Source organism: Sebastes fasciatus, chromosome 7, assembly GCF_043250625.1.
Source record: "Sebastes fasciatus isolate fSebFas1 chromosome 7, fSebFas1.pri, whole genome shotgun sequence".
NCBI classification, from domain to species: Eukaryota; Metazoa; Chordata; class Actinopteri; order Perciformes; family Sebastidae; genus Sebastes; species Sebastes fasciatus.
The window spans coordinates 17,949,345-17,975,154 of NC_133801.1; the positions used below are offsets into that span (position 1 = coordinate 17,949,345).

Consider the following 25,810-nt stretch of genomic DNA (forward strand, 5'->3'; position numbering starts at 1 on the left):
GTCACTAGAAGCCTGTCAGTCCAACGAGGGGTGATGCAGCACCCAGTACGTTACAGTGGGAACATCCTCCATGCTGTGCAGCAGTGAAGCAGTCCGTCTACCATACTGGGATCCAGTCTCGGGTGAACAGAGTGCAGCGGCTCGTCAGGGCCGCCACATCATAGTCCCGCAACGAGGCTTCAGGCTGCACCAGCAGAGCGAAAGTATTCATCTGCTCCCCGGCGGCGTTCTGGCGATACTAGTCCACTAGTTAATCAATCGCGGATGGCGTCGCTCTCTCGGACGGATAAAAAAGTAAAAATGAAAAAGGCTACAATAGGTCGCCAAATATATTTCTTACATTTACATTTAATTTACATTTGAATACAGTAAATACTGAAACATTATTCTCATTGAGTAGGTAGCTGTATAGCAGCTGAAAAGGCTTTTGAAGCAGTTATTTAAAAAAGAATATATATATATATTAATTTCATGTGAAAGAAGGATATATTAAGAAGGATATATTAAAGGTTGTTTCATAAATTTGTATGATTGAATTTGTGCTCATTCAAAGATGGTGTAATGAAATGCTGAATGACTTTAAACCAGCTCAGTTATCTTCTTAAAACAAAGAGATCTTTGTTTCCCTGGCCACAAAAGGGGAATAAATAGCAAAATAAACAAAAACATTGGTATCGACTATCAGCCAAATTGTTATCTTAAACATCTGTATCGGTATTCGCAATCGGTGCATCCCTAAAAACTAATAAATCCCTTATCTTTATCTTGCTTTACTCCGATATCATTCTAATTCCTGAGATGATTCGTGAGATTATTGGACACGCTAACAACCTCTGGTGACATCATCCAAGAAAAATTGTTTGGGAAGCAACAGGCATTTCAGATGTGAACAAACAAGCTGTGATGGCTGTGTGTATATTGGGTGGGCTGAGTCGAGTGTGGGGGTGGTGTGGCTCTGACTGCAGACGGTTCAGCTTCCAAGGTCTTGAAAGCTTGACACTAAGACTCAGCGTATAATAGATTGAGGAGAAGGGGAGGAAAGATAAGTGGGTAAGAACAGAAGAAAATGGCATATTTCACATAGTGTCTGAATAATTAACACTTAACTTATGGTGTGTGTCTGTGTGTGCTGAGATACTGTATGTCCGCAAACCAATGTCAGGATACAGTATTCATGTGTTTGTGTGTTCACATATGCTCACAAGACCATAAGCATATTTACATACACTGACAGACGGTTATGCACATTCACATGCAGATTCTTCCAGTCTTTGACAGCTCAGAGGACAGGTCCGAGCGCCAGTAACGAAAAGCATATGTGCTCCAGGAGACTAAACCTCGTCCAAGCTCATCTTCTTTTGGCTAAACACTTTCATCAGCAATCCATCAGTCTCGTTTCTTTCAGCAAGCTCTCCAAGCATGTGTGTTGTGTGAGTGCATATAATGTGTGTCTGTGTGTGTTGTGTGAGTGCATATAATGTGTGTGTGTGTGTGTGTGTGTGTTTGTGAGACATATACAGTATACGGTATGTTCGCAAGAGTTATAGTCTGTTCCGTCCTCCTTGCTTCACCCTGTCTCTTCTCGGTCCTCCCCATATCCATTCTAGCTTTCCATTTCTCTGTCTTTCTTCACTCTTCCTGTTGTGAAGCAGACAAGTACGCTCAGTGCTTCTTCAGACGATGACCGTGATATGAACCAGAGGGTTTGAAGATAAAAGAATCAGGTGTATCCATGGGCTGTGCGTTTTAAATCGTATAAAGATACACATAATATTGAAAATGATTCAAACTTTGTATTTTAAAATGAGTGGGTTGGTGGTGAACTGCACATGAGCAATATTTCTAGCAACATCCTTAAAGGGGAACTATGCCCATTTTCAAAATTCATACATGTTATTCCTACAGTATGGTCTAAGTTTAAAGGTGCAGTCTGTAGAATTTGGCGGCATTTAGCGATGAGGTTGCAGATTGCAACCAACTGAAACTTCTCTCAAAAACAAGAATGGCTGTATTTAGAGCCAATGTTTGGTTTATCCGTTCTGGGCTACAGTAGAAACATGGCGGCCGGCACCATGAAGAGGACCCGCTCCGTAAGAAGCTCATTCTAAGGTGACGAAAAACACAACGACTTTATTTTCAGGTGATTATACACTAAAGAAAACATACCGCAGTTATTCCTACAGTATGGTCTAAGGCAGTCCAAAAAATATTAGTAACCATGAACAACTCTCTCCCAAATCCAAAAACTAGAGTGCTAAAACTCAAACTTGTGATGTCATAGTGTATAACGAGTGGAACTGCAATGAATAGGGCGAGACATTATAGATGACACTGAGAGCACCCAGGGGAATGATGAGTATATGGGAACATTTTCTGTTTCACAACTGTCAACACTACAATGTAATAAAGCTCATTTGGGTATAAAAAAGAAAACAATCATTCTGTGGGTCCACAAAAATCACACTTCCATTCATTGTCTATGGAGCATCTCCAGACTTTATACCCTATGACATCACAAGTTTGAGACTTACTTCTCTGGTTTCTGGCTTTGAGAGAGAGTAGCTCATTTTCACAAATATTGATTGAACTTTCCTAGGCCATGGAAATAACATTGGAATTCGTCATTTGGGTGGTGTTCCCCTTTAAAGTGAGTTATGTATTTTCTACAGTCAGAAGCTACAACTCTGCAGGTTGGCCTTCCCTCAAAGAAATCAAATGATCCAAGATTTCAGAACTCTGAGACATGTTGCACCATTGACCAATGTAATCCATCATCTTAAATGATATGTGTATTGCAATTTTTCTAAGTATGATCTTATCTTGCATCTAATTTTTGGGACTATTTTTTTTTACTATTTACTTTGGGAAGGTTTGCATCTAATCGTTGGGACTATTTTTTATTACTTCACATTGTTATGTTTATTCAGAGGCAGTGAAGAGCCAAAATAAAGGAGATAAGTGAGATAAGAAGTGAGGACTATATACACTCAGCCTCCAGTTTATTTGGTATATTTATCTAAAACTGTTAATACAACAGCGCTGCAATAAATCATACCTTCATGAAGGAGGCTGTGGTTTGTGGTGCTGCTGAGCTGTATTGTTCATATTATCAAGCTCACATTGTCAATTTCCAGGTCGAACCAGCTGCAAAACAATCCAAACTAGTATGAGAACGTCTACGACGCTCACAGTTTGGGCTAACCGCTCGTGGGGGCTCTGCTCGAGCTAGTTGCTGATGTCAACTCGAGGGAAAAACAACCCACTGCCAGCCAGCCTTCAGTTTCTTTCATTTAGTCATAATTATTTTCTTTCACGCACACTTTATGTGCAGAGATACTAATAAATAGCACAGCATTAAATGGACAAAATATTAAAAACACAATGGTGACTATAGTATTTCATCCATCTAATACTGTATGTGATATCTATAATCTAGGCAGAGAAATGCATAATTTTTCATTGCACTAAGATTGATGTAGTAGTGTTGTGGGACTGGCAGGATGTTGTCTTTCTGTTATCTTCAATTTGTATTGCTTTCAGGGAGTCAACTGGCAGGCTAAGCATGGACACATACTGTGGACATCCCACCCAGACGCATCTTCTCTCAACCTAAAACAGACTATTACAACAGAACAATTAAACTAATCAACAGCAAAAACAGTAACCTTTATGTTAACGGCCTTAACACTGTCTGAAAGTGACAAGAGGCTAGCCTACAAAAAACAAGTTTTGGCAACAACACCACAAGGATTGAATCCACCTTTGCTTGAGGGAACACAGGAAAGGAGGCGGTGTCCAACAGCTGTTCCTAAAGAGAAAGTTCCTCTTTCCAGCTTTCAGTGTATTGTCAAAGCTGGATGCTGACAGGCTTCACAATTAGTGTAACATTTACAAGGTCTTGCATGAGCTACGCTGCAATTCACTGCAGTCACGCTACTCACATAGCCAGCTGCTGTTCTCCATTAGTGGCCAGGCAAGGTGCGTATCTGTGGAATGTAATGTCACTGCTTGGCTTCCACACAGGAATGAATGGCAGCTCTCTTCATGTGTGTGTGTGTGTGTGTGTGTGACTGTGAGTAGTTTACCATTGTTTGTATTTGTGTCTCTTTAGTAACAGAATCCTGCTTTATATATTAATAGGTTAAAGGTGCAGCCTGTAGGATTTGGCAACATCTAGCAGTGAGGTTGAAGACTGCAACCAACTGAAACTTCTCCCGTGTGCCAAGCGTGTAGGAGAACTACGGTGGCCTTTTCGGAAATATGAAAAAGTGAATGGCCCCATCTAGAGCCAGTGTTTGGTTTGTACGTTCTGGGCTACTGTAGAAACATGGCAGCCGGCTCCGTGAAGAGGACCTGCTCCATATGTAGATATAAATGGCTCGTTCTAAGCTAACAAAAACACAACGATTCTTATTTTCAGGTGATTATACTCTAAAGAAGACATACGCCACCCATTGCTTTGTGGACTGCCGTTTTGAAACCTTGAGTTCGGCATTTTGGCTGTCCCCATCTTAGTTTTTTACAACCAGAAGTGACATGAGAGTGTGGAGCTAAGTACAACCGAAATCTGAATAAGACATTTTTGAGCGACCAAAATGTTACAATTGACTTTCATAAACTGAAAACACACTGTGAAAGGTAAGTTGTTGTTTAAGTTGTAGGACAAAAACACGGACAACTCCCAGACCGGACAACACTGTGGTAGCAACCTTTAAATCAAAAAGGTAGCCACGCCCTAAAGCATACCCTGCTATATGGACGATTTGATTCTAAATGGGACCATAATTTACTAAATGAACATCATGCTGTATTGAAGAAGACTTGAAACTAGCGTTTGAGACCATAAACTCATGTTTACAATGTTTACTGAGGTAATAAATCATGTGAGAAGTAGGCTCATTTTCTCATAGACTTCTATACAATCAGACTTCTTTTCATAACCAGAGGAGTCGCCCCCTGCTGGCTGTTAGAAAGAATGCAAGTTTAAGACACTTCAGCATTGGCTTCACTTTTCAGACCCAGAGGTCGCCCACTGATTTCTGCCAATAGATCCCCCTAAATGCTACACACTTTGCCTTTAATAAAAGGGGTCAGCATCTTTTACATATGCTTGTAGCATATAATTTCTTCTGGCATATATTCTGCGACACAAGCCAGACACTGACTAACTGATACAGATGAATTCCACCTGCTATTGTGAGAGGCTTACCTGCTGGTGAACTGTGGACGTACACTTGTACAGTAATGGAAACTTTATACTTGTAAGATATGTAAAAAGTTGTCATATCCAAATTTGGATAGCTTCATAGCTGATGGAATGGAAATTGCCAATATGAAATGACACCCCTGATGGAAACCAACATTCAAAGATTACTGGATAAAATTACAATGACAGTTACCATGAAGTGGAACATATTACAACCCTTTAGCGAATTTAAGTCTCTCCTTTCATTTAAAAAATGTGTAAAACCTGAGCTGACCCTGAGCTCTGTGTTAGAGGTTTTTCCGTACAACAGAGATTAGTATGGGAGGGAGCACCCAGACCCAAATTGCACAAATTTCAAAAACATGAGGAGCTGCTTTTAACATTGTATGCCACGAACACGAGGGAGATTTCTAATGCATACAAAGCCAAGGCAATACTTCCTAAGTAAGGCTCTGCAGATCCCAGCCAAAATAAACCTCCACCAAATACTGGATATTAGGTCCTGCAACTCATGTTAGAGGGCGGGGGGTGTGGCACTCCAGAGGGACCCTTCTGTAACCCGCTCCATGTGTTATCAGGACTATAAGACGATGGCTTGGTTCCTTATCTCTCTAAACACATAGAGGTAGGTTGAGATTGTATCAGCAGTGCTTACGGAAATTAAACGAAGGGTAAACATTGCTAAAGCACCAATGCAGCGCAGACTGTGAAACCGCAAAGGAAAATATTTACTGTAGGGTATCGAAGAGAAGGGCCGTGGTAAATTTCAACATGGAGGTTTCCAGATATTGTAAGGGTCGAACGTTACAATAACATTAATCAGTGCTCTGGCACCATTGTTTGGCAGGCGTTGATGGCCATTTGCACTCTGCCAATCATCACTCCCTCATACAGCAGAGGTGTAGGAGTCGTACAATCTCTGTATGGTCCCACCCAGTCAGGACGCCCCAAACAGCTGCCAAACCAGTGTGGACCAACCCCGACAAAAACACAGGGGTGATAAGAAAAACTTGGTGAAAACCAATCAAAAGGCTGTTTTTCTTTAGCCGGTGCCCGGCATCTGTACAGGTCTCCCTATTTTGTTGGTGTGTGAACATAACGTAGTCTATACATTGACCTACTTTATCCACCCCAAAACAATACATTCTATTTCCTTCCTTACAAGGCACTTCAACAATATAGTGCAGAGGAATTTTCCATTTAAACAAAACAAATCTGTTCACCTCTATTAGAGTACTGCTTTACAGACATTACTGTATTGTACTGTACTGTACAGTAAGATCACAGGGTTGTGAATACATCTTAGTATTTGAGTAATTCATTGAACTGTTAATTGTACAGTTATTTTACATGACAAATTATGTATTTTCCATACTATTTTAATATATGTACATACAGCATAAAATCTGCCCTTTCTAATATTTTACACCATTTTCCATAAACACAATACCATGCGTAAATGTTCCAGCTTACCTGGTTTAGGGGGCTTTCCACCACCTCCTGTTGGGTGAAAACAAGTAAAATGCATGTGAGGCTATGCTTTTGCCCTGTAATATCAAAACATTTTCCATGTTGCCATATATCTCGGAACCCATCGGCTATTGGTCTGACTACGACGATTTCGCCTCTGGGGGCAACGCGCCACTGTAGCCAGCGGATATCTGGGACAAGACTTTTTCTTTCGTGCGCCGATTAGCAACTGAAGACGCGGAAATGGAGTTGTAGTCGAGAGACATCTACGACCGGATTGTTTCACAAGTAGCCAGTTTACACTAAGTTAACAGTTTATTCTTTAACTAATAAAAAGCTAAATCGTCATCAGACGATAGCGAATGGGTTCCGACATTGCATTTCAGCCAATGCGTTCCACCTCTTTTGCTCTCCACATGGACACTTTACTTGCATGCAACCAAAGCCCACTCAAAAATGATTTAACGGAAACCAGAACGCTTCCGATACCAAAATCTTGTCCCGTTGCCTACAGATTATGCATTCATATGCAGATATCTGTTTATAGAGATTATATGCTGACTGACTCTGTTATAATAAAACAGTGTCTGCAATTGTTTTGTATCTTCATACCTGCTCCAAGTCCACCAAGGCCCAAGCCACCATGTCCAACACCTCCTGGTACCAGACCACCTTGCCCCAGACCACGGGCTCCACCTCCATAACCTCCTAGTGTCAAGGTAAAACACATACATACATAGGTGTGATTGTGATCAATACTGTCATCGTCATTATTGTTGTCAACATTTATCATTATCATCTGCTAACAATGTTCATGTCATGTCATTGTTATAATTTTTTAGGGTTGCCATTGCTAAGATCCCGATAATCATTACTTACCACTGAGCTTGTACCAGCGAAATAGGTAACAGGCTTCAAATTTGCGAATCTCAATGTTTTCCCAATAAACTGGCTAAACAACAGTGGTTAGCGCCACACACATCGTTTATTGCCACAGCAATATCCCCAGGATTTAATTATTCTTGGCTTGTGGTGGTGTGACAAGGAAGTCTCACCATGTGTTTCTTCTTGATCTCTGACCAAACCAAAGCTGAGTGTTGACAGGGAATTTGTCTTTGGAATGATTTCTTCTTGTTTTAGTTAACATGCTGTAAACGAGACACTGTTTGGTGCTCCAACTAACAAGTATCAACTCACAGTATAAGAATATCACAATTACAAAGCCTCATCACGTCTGTTCTTCCTGCAGTCCTGGCTTAAGTACTCCTAGCTATAAAAAGGTGCACAGGGTCAAACTTGTTGAGCAAATGGTCGCTGAAGCCATGCCAGGACACTATGGTTGGTGAACTGTTGCTAAAGTGGACTGTGTACACAGAGCTGAGTGTATTTGCTATGGATGTGTGAAATGACAAACACCAGATAGAATATTTGTGGTTGTGCATTAAGTACAAAGGAGGGAAGGGCCATTTGGACAAGACAACCAGGACCCTGGGAAAGCAACACTGCTTTCATGATTATATGGAAAAGATTGAATTTATAATGAGTTAAAGCAAACATTTCACATATGAACCTCTGCAGGTAGTTTCAGATCAACCTGGAATAAAGTTCAATAAATCATTGAAAGAATAAAGTATTGAATAACCATAAAGAAAAAAATTAAACATTTAATTCATAATAAAATCCACCATGTATCAGGTGATCATGAGGATAAAAGCGTTATTCTAAAAAAAAAAAAAAATGTTCAAGACTGATTTCTGTATATTTTACAATATAATTTCCTACATAGAAACAAACAGTTTTAGTTTCTTGTATCAAAATCACAGTAGTAGAAACAGTAGTGTACCAGTTCTGAATGAACCAGATGTGATTCTGATAAATGTATTTTATACAGTAGATGGGGGGAAAAAAACATAAATCTAATGTCTCTGCTACTCACCTGCAGCTTTAGCTGGTTTATAGCCCGCAGGGACTCCTCCAGCAGCCCCTTGTAAAACAACAACCATACAGAGTATAGAGTTATGGTATGCCTACATGTAGTGATGTAATGGACAGTTTTTTGGCCCAGCAATTTATCATTACACCAGCTGACGTCCGTCTTACTTTCTCTTAGGGACACCATGAGAGTGTGTTGTGGCGTCTTGTGCCATTTTATACATGTATGCATATACGTTTTTTTATATTATGAGGGAGCAGTGACCATACTGCGATTAAAGTACAGTAATATGATATGTTGTACACCAGTTTATGTATGTACGTACAGTATGTATGCATACCTGTATATTTATTTGTGCTTGTTTACGTAATAATTTTTCACAGGATACTGGCACACCATCCTATGGTGGTAGTTTTTGAGAAAATGCAGCTTCGTCAGTGAGCGTGCAGCATGATTAAACCACAAAGGTCCACATAAAAACTGAGCTACACCACAGCTATACAGTTGCCCATACAGTATATAGAACTTTGAGCACAACAGCATTAAGAAACTTGACCTTAAACTGTTACTTATTTATGTTTATCAGGAAATCTGACAGCTTTGTAATGTTGGAGGAATTTGCTAATGATGCTTTTCATTTGGGTATGGGAAGAGATATATATGAAGTCAATGCCTACAACATGGAGGGAGCGGTCACAATCTCTTCTTATTATGTGACAATAATCAGTTCCAGAAAGTTGGCATTTCATTGCTGTTTTATGAGTTTGCCTTACTGTGAACATCAGGCTTTAATGTGATACTGTATCGCATGAAGGAAAAGTAAAGAGCACTAATGGTTTGGGGGTTTTGCAAAAGACTAAAACAACTGTGAGTGACTTATTTTAAACTGTTTGAAACATTAATATCACATTATCCTAAACGTGTGCATTTCAACCATCAAACCAATTGTGAAATGTTTGTATTTCATGGCAAAACATTGTCAATTACAGTCATATGTGTATACAGTATATACTCATTTTATCTTTTAACATTAACTACACATGACTACATTTCTACACATCCTGTGAGTATCTTTACTTTTAGTTCAATTTCAGGTTCACATTAAGATATTGTTTATACTAGTGTTTCTTTTTAGTAAAACCTCTGGTCTGTAGTAGTATAATTGAACTGCTATAACTCTGCTAAAGACAAACAGACTTTGTTTGTTGTGGCTGTGTTCTGAATTATTTTGTGTTTAAACTGTCCAGACAGTCACTGGAGGCTTTTGTCACCTGGATAGTATCCAGTTCCTGGTCCAGTGCCTCCTGGTCCAATCCCAGCACCTTGTGGCACATACACACCTGGAACACACAACAGAGAAAGCAAAGGTCATCCTCTATCTCAAACATGCATGACACTAGCTACAGTAAAAGTGTGGCCAAACAGTTCCAAGCCATCAATGTCTTCTTTTTTATTATTATTCTTTTATTGCAATGCTCGTAACAGCATTTCTGAACAATGACCCCATTTATTAGATAAACATTCCCAAACACTTTCATCATCTGTGACAGACATCAAAATTGAAATCTGCGCCGGGTCACAGCAGTGATGGGGTGCACAATGAAACAAGCAAGACCAGAGCAAATGTGAAAGCAAAAAAAACAAAAAAACTTTATAGGCTTGATTAGGAGAATTCCAATTGTTTTCATTCTGATGAGGTATTGCAGTTGGAGACCTTCTCGCAGAAAGCTGCTGCAGCACTGTAGACACCCTCAACCCCCACCTACATCCCCTAGCCTCATTTCTCGACTGATTTTTGGCCGCGACCCAGAGTGACTCCTGAGATGGTCGTTCTGGATCCCAGACATGGTGGCCTCATGTGTGCAGAAGAACAGAAATAAAAGAAAGGGAGGATGAAAAAATGGCTCCAGTTGTTCTGGGACGACTAACAGCTAAATCCAACGAGACTGGTGAGCTAAGGCCAAAAATACAATATATTTTCGAGGGAAAAAACCTGGTTTCTATCACTAAAAACAAAATGCATGGAGAGAATGTGGCTGCAGGACCACAATGATTATGTTTAATGACCCTTGGATGTGTTGGGAGGCCAATTAATTTAAACCACATGTCAAAGGCGTTCATGTGTTTATTAGTGAATACTGTGTGAACACTGTGCTTTGAGTTGTGTCCACTGAGTGTGGCCATTAGGGGAAGAACATTACAAGGTATTACTGTCCGATTTAGTTGAATGAAAATCCATGAAACATGCCACTGAAGAATGCCAAAAAGTACAAATCTATGCAGTTTATTAAGTATGCCTGCATATTGCTCCATTGCACTGAAGAAGGCTTTGACCTTTTCACTAACAAGCTGTGGCATATGTAATAGCGTTCGTGCCATGATAACATCAGTATTCTGAAAGTATTAAGAAAATGAGCAGTCAACGCCAATCAATGGGAGAAACCAGTGAAGTGCATTATCCAGACGCATACTCTAAGAATCAAGTGTTGGATGGGTTCTGAAGATATATACAGGATACTGAGAACAAACAAAAGTGTGGGATGACTGGCTCGTAAAGAAAATGAGCAAGGGAGTATGCCTTCATTTTTGGTTGGAAAGTTTAGAAAATCTGAAACTACACGGCAGAATCTGAAAGTGTTGATATAACCGCGAGTTGTTTATGTTGAAGTGAGCAAGGACAACGTCGTCATATTTACTTAGATGCTCCAAATCTGATAGAAAGGGGTAAAAAACTTTTGTCTGTTTTTGTTTAAGAGAAAAATTCTTTTCTCGAGCAAAAAGCGGTGAGCCAACAGGGGTTTACAAAGTAAGTTTGTGTGCAATCTAGGCAAATTTGCCTTAATTTTATTTTTTTTTCAGCAGATGTGGCTTTTGACACAAAATTACTCCTTGGATGAACAAATGGACTGATGAGAGGGAGGTTTTAACTCATCCTGACTCATTCAGAGCTGGATGATGGTAGAACTAATCAGTTTTGTTTGGGTCTGGCCATGTAATATTGAGGACTGACTGAAGAGAAGCGACTGAATCCTGCAGGCTCAAATAAAAATGAGGAATAAATAATAAAGTCCAATGTTAAGTCAATGCAAGTAATGTGTGTGTGCATGTGTTTGTGTTTCTCTGTCAGTTTGCCCATGTCATTGGCTCCATGGCAGAAATCTCAGGTGCAGGCACCACACGACGGGGTTGGAGGGATTGTTCTCAATTCTGCTCCTTCATTTCACAATCAAAAGGAGGATTTCCTGTCTCGGCACTGCAAGCGAGGAAAGAGGGAGTGTGTGTCTGCTCCACTTTTCCTCTGGCTTAGAATCCCATCATGCTACTGTTACCGCTTTTACAGAGTGCATTGAGTTCACTGAGACCGTGCTTCCAAATAAGGCACATAATGACCTCTGCCAAGTGACCTGACCTACCTCAATAAATTTGAAGATTTCTTTACGATTGTCTTAATTATCGTCATCATGCGTTTACGTTCCTTATGAACTCAGCCAGGTCATGGGAATGTGCTGGAATGTGTGTGACTGACAAGATTGACTTGTGGAGCACAAGGGATTAGACAAGGCAGTCAAGAGTTTGCCGTGAGTGTTTATGATATGATTAATGTTTGTGAATAAAAAACCCTGGGAAAGAAGATTTTGAAATGTATTATAGTGTAGTGGCTTTTATTGCCGAAACAATGGCTTATGTAATAAAAGATAAAAAAGTAAGAATGTCAAATACTGTCTCATGTGTACAATCCAAACAAACAAAGATGACAAGTTAAAAGTCTTTTCTTAACTATCTCAACTATATTATTCAGCTTGGGGCAGGTTCATTACACTGGAACACAGCAAGGTATGTGGGAGAAATTTATAACTTGTTAAGATAGATGATGTGAGAAAGGACAGATGCGGAAGAATCAATAAATTACAGAAGCAAGCAATAAGCCTTCTTGCCATCAGTTAAATACAATGACTGTTGTGAAATGATGAATAGACATTTCTTACGGTCGCAGTGTGAGCCCAGAGTTGCTCTGAGTGCATTAAGAGGGTGATGATGTACATGCACTCGCAGGAATCCTAACAGTGATTTGAATTTATCATCACTCCACTTAGTTTGGACTTGCATGTGGTCCAACTGTAAGACTCACAGTTGACAGGGTGTCAGTAAGCTAGGAATGCAGCCAGTCATCAGCACAAGGGAAACTGGAGACCATCTTGTGATGGGATCACACCTGCAGCAATGTCAAATCAGGCCAGGGGCGTAAAGTATGTAGGGGGGTCAATGGCACCTTCCCCACTTCCTACCCCCCTTCTTCCGGCGTCCTTGCTCTGACTCATTTTCGAACTCGTCCTTCATTTTGATCTGAACTACACACCTGTGCAGTTTCGTGACTGCATCTTGAACGGTTGTGACACTATTATGTTGACAAAAGCTGGATATGAAACGGATATAAAAGGTACTTGGTCCGAGAGTGTGATACTGACACTTCCTGCAATGTCTCTATGTCAATAACAGTGTAGAACAAGTCTTGGGACTAATGTATAAATTAACTCACTGTCAAAATGTCCATATGGGTGTCACATGGGTTATTGATGGGCTGAAATTTGTGTCCCGTCGGCTATAAAGTGCAGCCCATATGGGCAACCCTCAGCCCCACATGCGATATCTGTATGTTACCACTTGGGATAAACATGGGTTACCATAGTAGGCTACATTTTAAAATAATTAATACATTTTTTTTTTTTTAAATGTTCCCAGTGGTTTCCCAATCCCATCTCACCACACACATACTGTATCCCAACCAACCAGTAGGAGTAGCTCTACTGCAGGGAGAAAGACGTGATAATTCACCTCATTCACATGAGCCCACCTTTTAGAGGCACTGCGATTGCACACAAAGTTGAAACAAGAGACGGATGTTTTGAACACAGACTTCAAAAACTTTTAAATAAAGTAGGTAAAGATGAAGAAAGAAAGGAAAATCAACTTCTATGCATTCTGAAGTGACGTTGAGGATGATTGCAGACATGCTAAGGCATCTCTAAACTGTCTGCATACTGTATATAAAGCCGGTGGACAGATTTTATGGTTCCCACTGGAGGTGTACAAGTTTCAGCCAATGTAGAGGCCCACAGGGACGTGGTGGCGGGGTTACCATTGTAGACTGGGTTTGCAACCGTGTGTTTTCTTTTTGTCTGGAATTGTTTTCCCATTTTCGCTCAACCTGGCTTGTCTTGTGATGTCGTACTGATTTCCGACATTTCCAAAAATCCCTTAGCAAACCCCAGTAGTATGTATAACAGCATTAAGCTTTTTTTTTTTTTTAACAACAGGGATGTGCTTCAGGGTGAATTTTTCCTTTTGGAGGGAAAATCCTGTCACCACTTCATACTTTCACATGGATATTAAATCCCAAATCTAACAAGGCGGCGAGAGAAATTTCATAACCAGAATTCAGTTTCCAGAGGATTTATAAAACACAAAAATGACAATGTGTGAAAAGCTCAAAGGCTTAGATAAAAAACATTTTCATACACAACATATGTGTATGCGAGTGTTTTCGTCTCACCAATTCTCTTGTTTTGAAATTTGATAAAAATTACGTAGTCCACTAGACACAAGCTAACAGGTGGAAAGGACCGTATCCAGCGCCTTTTATGTTTAGTTTTGTATCATGTCATGCTCTGCGTGTCGGCCTAGAAAGTAGGAAGTGACATGTTTATCAACTATTTCGCAGGCAAGATGTTTTGCCTGAGCATCAAAACTTGTGATACGGCCTACGGGACAAAAATCAATGTGATTCATGAATTTATCCACAGTCTATGTGTACAGTTTATACGGTCTTAAAACACATTTTATGGGGGGGATATGGGTTATTGGGCCCATAAATCATGACGGAATACAAGAGACGTTAGGTAATTGTAAGTTAGAACTTGTTTTGTTATTGAATAAAACCAAAGCCAATGACGTGTTTTTCCGTAGTACCTCCCATGTTAATGACAGCTTTTGCAATTGCTCTTTGTGACTTGAAAGAGTTTAGTTTTACTTCAACTACACCGAGCTGATGACTAATGTGACATTTTCACGACCCTGCGCTGGGGTTGTAATAATAATTGTTCTTTCACTAAATAATTAAATGCCATAGAGTTGATGGAACAATTTGTATGGTACTTAGGCGTACAAAACAAACATAGGAGTATATACACAACACTCACACATGCAACTTCACGGCGTTCCCCGTCCTTTACAAAAGACTTACCATTACCATTCATGATCTGCTGCGCTCCACATAGTTTGGGAAGTCCTGAGGAAAACTATTCTGTAATGTGTTTACACCAATACGACCACCTGCCATTTACACAATTCTGCACCACTAATTCCATCACTTTTGATAAAATGAAAAAATGTTTTGGCAAACTAACAACCGCTTGCTGGGTTCAGACGTATCCAAAACCACTGTCCCAGATGAGGGAGGTTTGGTTCTGTCTTTATGGAAAGCTCTCATACTGCAACCCAGAGCAACAGTGCAGTGAAGCAAACACTGTGGTTGCTGGCACCCTTACATCTCCCGTTATCAGACATGTGACAGCTGGCCCACTATCAGTCACCCCTTGCACTGTCTATTTTCCACAGCGTGTTGGAGGGTGGAGGAGGAGAGTGTGAGGAGCATCAAAGAAAGTAAAAATTAAAATGGGAAAGTCCATCTTTTTCTTGCACCAAGCACAACCTGACTCCACCTTCGCTTTCTACACTTGCCCAACCTTGTCTCAGTGACACTTTTCTGAAGTAGAACATCGGTTTGAGTTATGCACCAGCAAACAAACTCAATGCCTAAAAAGACCTGATTTTAATCTTGTCATTGTTCAATTGCTCGCCTTTGGGTGTCTTGCGTGAAGTCTTCCCATGAGCAGTTGACAGGAAGTCATTACAGAATTAGGAAAGACATGCCTTTGAAACTAAAAAAGGGGTTTGTAACAGCAGTGGAAGTATTTCAGTGCTGAACATGACGAAAGAAGAAGCCATGGTTGAAGATGACTATCAGCCAAGTGAAATCACAAAAGGCTAGTTGAACAAAAAATGTACACTATGACTCATTCCAGAAACTGATTTATTTGACCATATCAGAACTGACACTGCTGCTGGGCGCAATGTCAAAAGGACCATAAGGAGCTTCAATCACTATTGAGAGAGATGTGAAATGTCAGACCAAATACGATGTGCTGTCTCTCTTTTCCCCCCGACTATCTTAAGCTCTTTCAACAAAATATATACGAAATTAACCGATGCAATACCTGAAAATAACAGCAATATGACTGATCTGCTGAAATATTGAGTATAGGACATAAAGCAAGTTTTGTTTTTCAAAACTGAAATTGCACTTTGGAATGAAATATTGTGGCCCAACATCTGAATTGTGAGAAAGAAAATGACTGAGGGAAGAATCATCAATCAGATTTATGAACAATATATTGACAGTTTTACTTTTACAGTGTCCTGGCAAGGACAAAAGCAGTTTCCTAGTACATGGTTGAAAAGGGAATGTATAAAATCTATGATTTATGTGAAAGAGAGCAAAATGCATGTTCATCCAGTCCAGTCTGCAATCATTTTACAAAACAAATATGTGGGAATTGGACATGTTCTCCAGTAGTTGTGTTGCTAAAACCAAACAACACACTTACAGACATGCTGTTTCATTTGGTTTAGACCAACGTATTGATGCCAAAGGCCAAAAGGTGCCATGTTTACCCCCACCTTCTCCCACAAAAAAGTGCACGGAAACTAATACAACACAGCATACAATGTTTTCATGCCAGAGGATTTTGATTATATTGATGTAATATGTTTAATCAGAGTTCTATTTTATTTCTTCATCAGTTATAGCTTTTTAATAAAAAAAACATCTTTATGCTAATGTTTATGCTCATGTTGTCATGTTGTTTGTAAACCTAGAAGGACTTGGACGTCAGTGGACAGTGGCGGGTCAAGCTGAAAACATTCCTGATGGGAGCCATTTCAGATTGCTAGCCCAGTGAGACTGCTCCTTGCAGCGAACAGCCTAGTGAAGGCTGCTTGCAGAGTGGCTGGAATGAATCATCTGAGTTAATATGCTTCTTTGTTGAACACTTGGCAGCGGTTGATTGCAGACCAAACATCTGACTGGGAGATGTTAGGTCTGACATTCATCCACAACCAAAGAGTACTGTAAGAGCTACAGTAAATACATTATTAACTGATATTTGTTTCAATAGTGAGGACACACTATTGCCATATATCTACATATATAAAAGTGATGCCTTTGTGAGAAACCTGTTGGCGTTTGACTCGCTGATTTGGGATCCAACATTCTTACAACTCAGTCATCCATCTATGAAGGAAATGGATTGCATCGAACAGTCCATCAGGTTTGCAAAGTTACGACTACTGATAGTAAAAAAATATGAGTATAGTGCAAAGGAGTTGTACCCTAGGCATTTACAGTGCAGTCCGTTTGAATTACATGTCTATTAAAACAACTCATCCATCCCAAACCTCCGGCCTAATCCCTACAACACTTAACAGTAGTTACAGTAAAAATGGTGATAGGAAAAATGTTAGTAATCGCTTCTGGCTTGGAGCTTTGAAGCAGAAAGTGACTTCACAGCCAGCCAACATGCTTTAATGTAAAACTGCGAACCATGGATGGAATTGTCCAATCTCCTACCACTTTCCCAGCATGTATGCCAGACATGAATATATGGAATAACAGTTGTTTCACAATAGCAAAACTTGGTCAGTCAGTGCTTGTAACCAAAAGGCTCCTTCCCAAATGAATACTGAATGATGTCACCTCACTACAAATCACACCAAAACCACTCAACATCAACAAATCAAAATGCCTTTGTGGGTCCGGCAATAAAGAAGTTGAAGAAATTGAACGAAACCCGCACTGAAGAAAAACGTCCATGTCTTGCTCAGACGGTACTTCAAATGGTCATTTTCTTTAATTACAGAGTAGTTATTGAGCCCTGGGATGCCAAATTTATGTGTCACATTAATCCAGTATGCTGTGGTTGGCAATCAACCTTCCCAGAAGAGGGATCATAGAGCCAGAGAGGTGTCCACAACCACTAAAGCATTACCAAACACTAAAGCCTGAAGGGGTATGGGGAATCATGACAATCAGTTTGGGTATCTAACATCTGACAACTAAGGCATGCCATCCAATCTGCACTGTTTAACTTTACCTACAGCCAGGCGAGTGTCACTGATTAATGTATTAAATTCCTCTGAAGTCTCGGGGCTGAATCTGGCTAATGCCAAATGAGGCATACTGGCTTCCAGCAGCACTAAAGAAAACATCTCACGCTTTAATTCTTCGGAGACTGTGAAGGAACAGAGCAGCTATTTTTCCCTTTTCATCTGCCACTAACCCGTCACAATTGTGCTATTACAGTAACTATGTCCGTCATAAAAGCCAAACCAATGACTTTTGCACAAGTCCTCCAGTTGGTTGTTGAGGTTTTTTGGAGGAATATCACATGTCAAGTTGAGAGACAGAGGACACTTGATACACTCTGAGCATTTACGTACAATGTAAAAGTTGCAAAGAATTTGCGAATACTTTATGAGCTGTGTTCACTCTTCCATTTATTGGGGCAGTGAAAAATAAACTTGATTAAATTCCAAAGTTGAGGAATCTATTCAAGAATTTTATCAACCGTCAAAGGTCTGGGATTGATTCAGTTATCAAATGTAGCAATAAAAAATAGGCCACTGAGCCCAAGCTGTGTCGACACAAATTTATTTTGATAAGAATAACATCCAACTCACTGTATCCATGTGACAGATGTTTGTTTGTAGAATGTACGGTAAGCCTGCGTCCTCCATCATATAAGGGAGAATCAGCAAACATGCTTAAGTACCTGCACAGGGTTATAGGGTAAAATGACTGCAGGCATATTTATTAACATACTCCTTCCCAGATGTTTCCTCTAAGACCATAACTCATTTACACTTGTCTGTGGAAAACATTCAGACAAGCCTCGCACTACACCATAATTCTAGGGTTGAATTTCGCAAGTGTAAGAGGTGTTGTCTGTGCAGAGGCATTAAATGAGCAGATTGGGTGTTAATGAGGTTCATGTTACTCACAGATAATTGACCCTTGGACCACGCCAAGAGAGGTTTTTTATTCCAAGTTAGAGTGCGCAGACACAGATGGAACTAGTTTGAGCGCCACAGAAAGGTTTGATACGGATGATTCAGCACTCAGTTGAGATCAAAGTTGTGCTGCAAAGCCAATATTGATATTTGCTGGCTCCTTTACCCGCTACATTATATGCCTGAATGCACCTCGAAATGTGGCTGGCACAAAGAAGAAAGGATAAATGTGTTTCGAGGCAGAGAGAAGAGGGTCAAGTACATTTTTAGATGATACAATCTATGACCTGATAAAAAAACAGACTTGGTAAACATTGTCAACATGATCAAATTAGATGAGGCCAATAAAACAGCTAGGACAAAAATGAGACTGTATATGGACAAAATGTTTCTTTTAGGAATCTAACAATCTAAACATAATGCATCTGAAAGGACACTGGAAGACAAGGAACGCCAACAGCTGGGACTTTTAAGCAAATAAATACAACGGAACATGGACTGGACTCCAGCATACTCAGCCCCAGATGCTAAACATGTTTTCCAGTTGGGGGCTGAACTCAGAGAATCTCAGCCAAAGTACAGACGAAGAACCTAATCAAAGCTATGCAGAAAGGGGCGAAAAAGAAAACGCATTATTTGAATGAGAGTGGGAGGAAAGGCATGCTCACAAACTCTCTCTCTGTGTGAAACAGATAAGTCATATCTTTAAACTGCACTTGAAGCTAGCCTCTCAAATCTGCATGTGGCTGCTTCATGGATTCATGGAAAGGCAGAACCGTCCTCTAACTTCAAGAGAAGACCTGGTCAAAGCTGTGAAGGTGACACTCACATACACTGTCTTTCCACCTATAGGAGTTCATCAGGGGTGAATTTAAACCAAATGTTTAAGAGGTACCAGCTGGAGAATCTTCTCTTCCTGACATGTTATAGAGTATGGTCTGCAGCCATGTAAACATACACTAAGTATGCATAAGTGTGTGTATAGGATGTGAATTAACTCTCTAGAATACAATAAAAATGCATGACAAATTATTATAGAGAACCACACAATGAATGGTTGCTTAGTTTCAAATTAGCATTGTTATAAATTTATAATGTAGGGATATTTCTTACTGTTAAACCCAATAACAATTTAAAGTCATTGTAAGAAAATATCTGGTCAAGCTGTTGACAGCGCTGAACTTCACCTCTAACTTAGCAGCAACGGACATGTAAATGCAGAAGAAGACAAACTTCCTCTCTATCTATTACAGAGTCTTCTTCAATGGTGTGATGGAGCAGAACTATTCAGGGCTTCAGTAAAGAGTGCAGAACATCAGCCAGATCTTTAATTTCCATGACTGTAGCATGGGGCTATATATGATCAATGTATTTAAATCATCAAACCAGAAATACATTGCAATGCAATTGCAGAATTATCCATTTTAAGTTATAACTGGGATAAAGTCAAAAGAAACAATAAAACAATCAAAGTTATCACTAAATACAATACTTTTATTTCATATAAATTTACACAAAATTACACTGCAACAGATAACTAATATTTGGCTTGTATAATATATAAAATGCCTCACTTAAAATAAGTGAAAGAACTCATTGATATCTTTTGTGCAAAAGCATCAGCAAAGCTTTTAATTTAAAAGAAAATTGCACCTGCTCCAAGTCTGTGGTTGGTGCAGCAAAAATAATTTGCTCAGTTCACCTGTAGCTCACACTTACCTCCTTGAAGAGAGGGCTGAATCAGTGCTAAGAGGAAGAGTCCACAGAAGAGCAACAGCATGTTTCTGTTAGCCATCTCACTCGAAAATGCACCACCCCTCTCCCGATCAGCTGGTTTTATTCTCTTCTAACTAATTACTACAAGCCACGAGTCTTTAAGAGTGGGGAAAAAGGTGAAAAAAAGGGAAAAGATATGAGACTCTACGTAATTAAGAGAGGGCAAAGACTGTGGTTCAATAGATCACTTTGCTTTTTTTCCCCCTCTATGTCTGGTGTTGCTGTTTTTATTCTGGTCACTCCTGCCAACAGCACAGACGCTGCTGCCAGCAAGGAAAGAGAGAGAGAGGGAAAGAGACACAGAGGGAGAGAGAGTGAGATAGACACCCCCCCTCTCATCCAGAAGGAATTGAACTGTCTGCCAAGCATTTGCATGGATACTGAGCGTACTTATCTATAAGAGTCAAGAGACAGGCTGAGGAAGAGCAAACCACATACCCAGATAATTACCTGTCCTCAATGGCTCTAATTTTCAGCTGGTTGGTTTTCAACACAAGCCGTTACTTTAGTTTTTGTTGTTTCTCTTAAAGCAAGGTATCCAGAAAACTTCGAGGCAGAGGGAAAAGAACACAGCAACTATCAGCGTATGTCTACAAAATATCAGAACAAGACATTACAAACTCACTGGCGGTAGGAATAAGATGGAAATAGCAGTGCACTGTGTCTGGCAGCCCATGTGTGGAAGCCAGTCACAGGGGTTCTAGTAACGAAATGAGAAAACTGTCGGCATCACACATAGATGACAGAGAGCAAAGAACCCAAGAAACGTCAGCCTGCTATGTCTGTGCAGTCTCTCAGTGGATTCATCAGGATAATAGTCGTTGTCAGTCGTGTAACAGAGATCAGAAGTGGAGCGAGGACCAACCTCGGTCCATTCTCAACTTCAGAGGGCTTTAGTGACGGCTAGAGGACCAAATCGTACATGTGGCTTGAATATTTCTTTTATGGGTTTCCAAAGTCAGAGCTCAACATATTGTGCCGAATCAGACTTGGAAGGATTCTCCTCTTTCCTGATATTATCTGTACATACGTGGTCACCTCTATCATCACACAAACATAGGCTATTGGACCTTTATTTTTATATGGGTAAACACTAGGGCTGTCAAAGTTAACGCAATAATAACGCGTTAACGCAAATTTCCGATTTTTAGGTTGTAGCGATTTTAAAGTTAGTTAAAGTGTTAAAGCTAGAGTGAAGATACTGGCATCATATGAAACTAGAAACTCTAAAGAATCCATTGGTACCAACCATGTCATCCTAGCTTGTCGCGAAGGAGGTAAAATAAGGCTCCAAATTTACCCTAAATTTTGTCAAGGAAAAACTGGCATGGCCATTTACAAAGGGGTCCCTTGACCTCTGACTAGGGATGTGCATTCCAAGCAAAAATACTATTCGAAAATCACTGGGAATTATTCATTTATTATTCTAATAATGACCGCGCTAACAGAAAAGAGCCGAACTGAACTTGCCACACACGTTTTACCGGTACTAACGTGACTACCAGGCAGCGCCTACAACGGTTAATAAGAGGGAAATATATATGTTTTAAGACGGGACGAATAGTCGCATAAAACATTAAATTTTTTTATAAATAACGACCATTCAAAAAATCGAAAATCATAACTCATCCCTACCTCTGACCTCAAGATATGTGAATGAAAATGCATTCTATGGGTCTATGGGTTATTGCATGCCTACTTTATGATAATCACATGCAGTTTGGGGCAAGTCATAGTCAAGTCAGCACACTGACACACTGACAGCTGTAGTTGCCTTTTGGGCTGCAGTTTGCCATGTTATGATTTGAGCATATTTATTATACTAAATGCAGTACCTGTGAGGGTTTCTGGACAATATTTGTAATTGTTTTGTGTTGTTAATTAATTTCCAATTATAAATATATACAAACATTTGCATAAAGCAGCATATTTGTCCACTCCCATGTTGATAAGAGTATTAAATACTTTACAAATCTCCCTTTAAGGTACATTTTGAACAGATATAGAATGTGCATTTAATCTTGATTAACTATGGAGAATCATGCAATTAATAACGATTAAATATTTTAGCCTAGTAAACACTTTTGGCAGAACATGATCCTATTTTGACAAATTGTTAACACTGGTGAAAAAAATGATAAGTAAGAATAAACAACTGCTACAAAAAGCCTCGCTGTATTTCTAAAGCATGTTTTACAACTATTAACAAATCATATCACTTTAAAACATCTTTTTTAAACTCCTGGCTGATTAACTGATTCACAGATCTTGTGTCGATAGCAGATTTGCATTGGAGTTCAATCGCTAACAGGACACATCCTCTCCAGACACCTGTGTGCAGATTCATCTTGGCTTAACATGTCGAGCCATAACTTAGGAAACACCTCACCTCAGACAAAGCTGTCATTGTCCATCTTTTTGTTCTGCACCAGGACACATTTTTGGGATTTCAAGTAGAAGAGGTTGAGCAGAGGTAGTTTTTACTGGCAAGAGCTGCAGCCAAAGCCGTTACTCTCTCAGACACAAACCTGACAGACCGGGCTGTTGCACGCATGCTAATGAGTTCTGCTTTCCAAAACACACAGTATCCTTCATGGTAGCGACGTTCATCATTAGTGTTCATATTCCCTCATGCTGATTTCCTTAAAGTTAGGTCAGGCGTACCTACAATATCAGCTGTTGAAGGTTTGTAAAGGGCTGAATGCAAAGCACATTTTCGCTTGAATTATGTAGTAGAGCACAGCTACGGATAAACCTATACTTTTCACTCAATAGAAACTATTTCTATTAAAGCTGATGCATCTTCTCTGCAATTTGTGCGGCATAGGGCAAATAGGTTTCTGTTACATTTGTCATGCCACTAATTTTCTCTTTACTTTTATTGTAAGCAGACATTTCGAGACCTATGTACAGTGTTATTTAAGCTAATCAAAAAATAAGTGTTTATTGGGGAAATCTCTTTGTTTCTACCACATACAGATACTGTAAAAAAAAATGTCAGATGTCAGTTTATTTAATTATTCTTGTTATTCTCATGTAAACAGAGAAGTGTACGAGTGCTCAACGCATTGCAAATTCAGAAAACACAACACAAGCAAATGAGGAAACATCTTCCCTAACTTGACGACTACGGCTGGGTATCAGTACTCGATACCTTAAAGGTACCTTAAAGATACCTCAAAGGTATCGACCAAAACAACCCAGTACCTAGTAATATCAAATATCAAAACCTCTCCAGTCAAACGATACCTGCAATTGATCGTTTTTGTGCCCGAATCTAGAAAAAGATGACTGTTTTGCTCGCAAATCTTTCGCAAAACCGCAAGCGTTCTTTGATTTATTGCGACGTGTGATTGGCTCAGTACCGCAGCAGCTACAACCCATACAGTCGGGCTTTGTTGCCTGTACACGACTCTGAACACGAGATTTCTGAGCCGCTAACAGTGCTAACAGTGCTTACAGCGCTAACAACGGCAACGAGTGTTGACAGAGCTAACACTTAACGTGGGGGGAAACCAGAGGGTGGCCGTTACGCTTCCGCAACAACGTGGTCCCGCAACAATGGGTTGGTGTTTTCAGCCGTAACCGCTGAATGAGCGGTGTGCAGTGCAGCGGTGATTAGCTAGCCAGTGGGACACACAGACAGCTTCCATTCACATGATGGGTATCGAATGAAGTACTCTATTGGTATTTATATCACTGTCAGGGTACTGGTATTGGCATTGGCATCGTAATTTATTTACACAGCCCTATTGATGACACACGAAAACATCAATTTGATGACACATGCACATAAATCTTTTTCATATGTCTTCATTGTCTTTAATATTATTGTTATTTTATTATGTTGGTCTATTCTGTATGCACGCCATATATGGCACGTCTGTTCATCCTGGGAGAGGGATCTCTCCTCAGTTGCTCTTTCTGAGGTTTCTTCCATTTTTCTCCTGTTAAAGAGATTTGTTTGGGGAGTTTTTCCTCATCCGAAGCAAAGGTAGAAAAGAGCAGAGGGTGTCGTATGCTGTACAGATTGTTAAGCCCCCTGAGGCAAAGTTGGGTTATAAATATAAAATTGACTTGAAATACAATGAACTGCCAGATTTGGTTATTAACTCAGGTTTGTATATGAGCTCACTGAATTGTTTTGACTAAACAATTTAGTCTTGCGTTGTTTTTTCCTCAGGGCACACCTGAGATTCCGTTGCACTAGCGTGCCCTACCATTTCATTTTCACTTATAACGGCTTACAATATTCCTTTAATCATACATAATGGAATGATGATTGCAACGAGTGAAACATCTGTTTTTTCAGTGAACTCATCAGATACATGACAAAAACCACGCTGAACAAGTCCAAAAAAATATTACCGTCAATAACAAGGAACATTTGAACTGCTCTCAGGTCTTATGATTACAGTAACTCATTAATTACAGTCCAAAACATCAGGACGACACTGACCTAATGCTGTATCCCGCATGGTACTATTCTTTCCACGTTTGATTTAAGACCAAAAGCCCCAGCTGACTAGTCTGTTTGGGAAGCAAAAGTGTATTCTGGATGAGGGTAGTGTTTTTCTCCATTTATTTGTCTAAATGTGTATTTTAGCTCATGTCTGGTCCTCCTCCTTTGGGCTGAGTTGAAAGGTGTTTTTGCCAAAAAGACTAAGAATGAACATAGACTTGGGTGAGGGATGATGAGGGGTCACACAGAACTCACTGTTATTAATTATAATATAAACTGTTGGTCCTTTATAACACTTAGTTGGCTGTAATGGCTCGACAAAGAGTAATTGTTTTCACTTTTTCAAGATGAGAAACTGATATAGAATGTAAACTGTAGTTTGCGGTATAGTCATCAGTGGCGTATTCTCAGTTAACTAGTTTGACTTTGGTCACCAATCAAAAATGTGGTAAGTCATTTGTTTCACCTTAATTTCATGTCTGTATTTTAACTGTGTACATCATTTATCTACAGGGATGCAAACACATGTATGGTGAAAACAGAGAGAGCTACTCAAAAAAAATAAATGGACAGTGATATCATACCACACGGTTTGTAAATAGCTATTAATATTTAAAACCAGGCCTATTTCTGACTGATGAGAACTTTTGTAATTCATAATCATTAGACCTTACTTATTATTTTTTATTTATTGACACCTTCACTGTAAGGTTTACCAAGACATGCCACAATGATGGTTAGTGTATTGTTTTACTAGAAACTTAAATTTCTTTCTATACTAGAAACTCATATTCAACAGAAATAAACAAGGTTATTTTAAGTGGGAACATGTTTTTAA

General features: G+C 39.7%; 1 protein-coding gene across 1 annotated transcript in view; it reads right to left on the bottom strand.

Annotated features, from left to right (window-relative positions):
* elna (elastin a) overlaps window positions 1-20,761 on the bottom strand; it is a 48,358-nt gene extending 27,597 nt beyond the window's left edge. The window contains exons 1-5 of the mRNA XM_074640786.1: window positions 20,454-20,761; window positions 9,881-9,949; window positions 8,613-8,660; window positions 7,289-7,384; window positions 6,680-6,706 (exon numbers count right to left, since the gene is read on the bottom strand). Coding sequence (XP_074496887.1) covers window positions 6,680-6,706; window positions 7,289-7,384; window positions 8,613-8,660; window positions 9,881-9,949; window positions 20,454-20,529 — 316 coding nt within the window. The 5' untranslated portion in view covers window positions 20,530-20,761. The remainder of the gene's footprint in view (window positions 1-6,679; window positions 6,707-7,288; window positions 7,385-8,612; window positions 8,661-9,880; window positions 9,950-20,453) is intronic.
* Window positions 20,762-25,810: the final 5,049 nt, after the last annotated feature.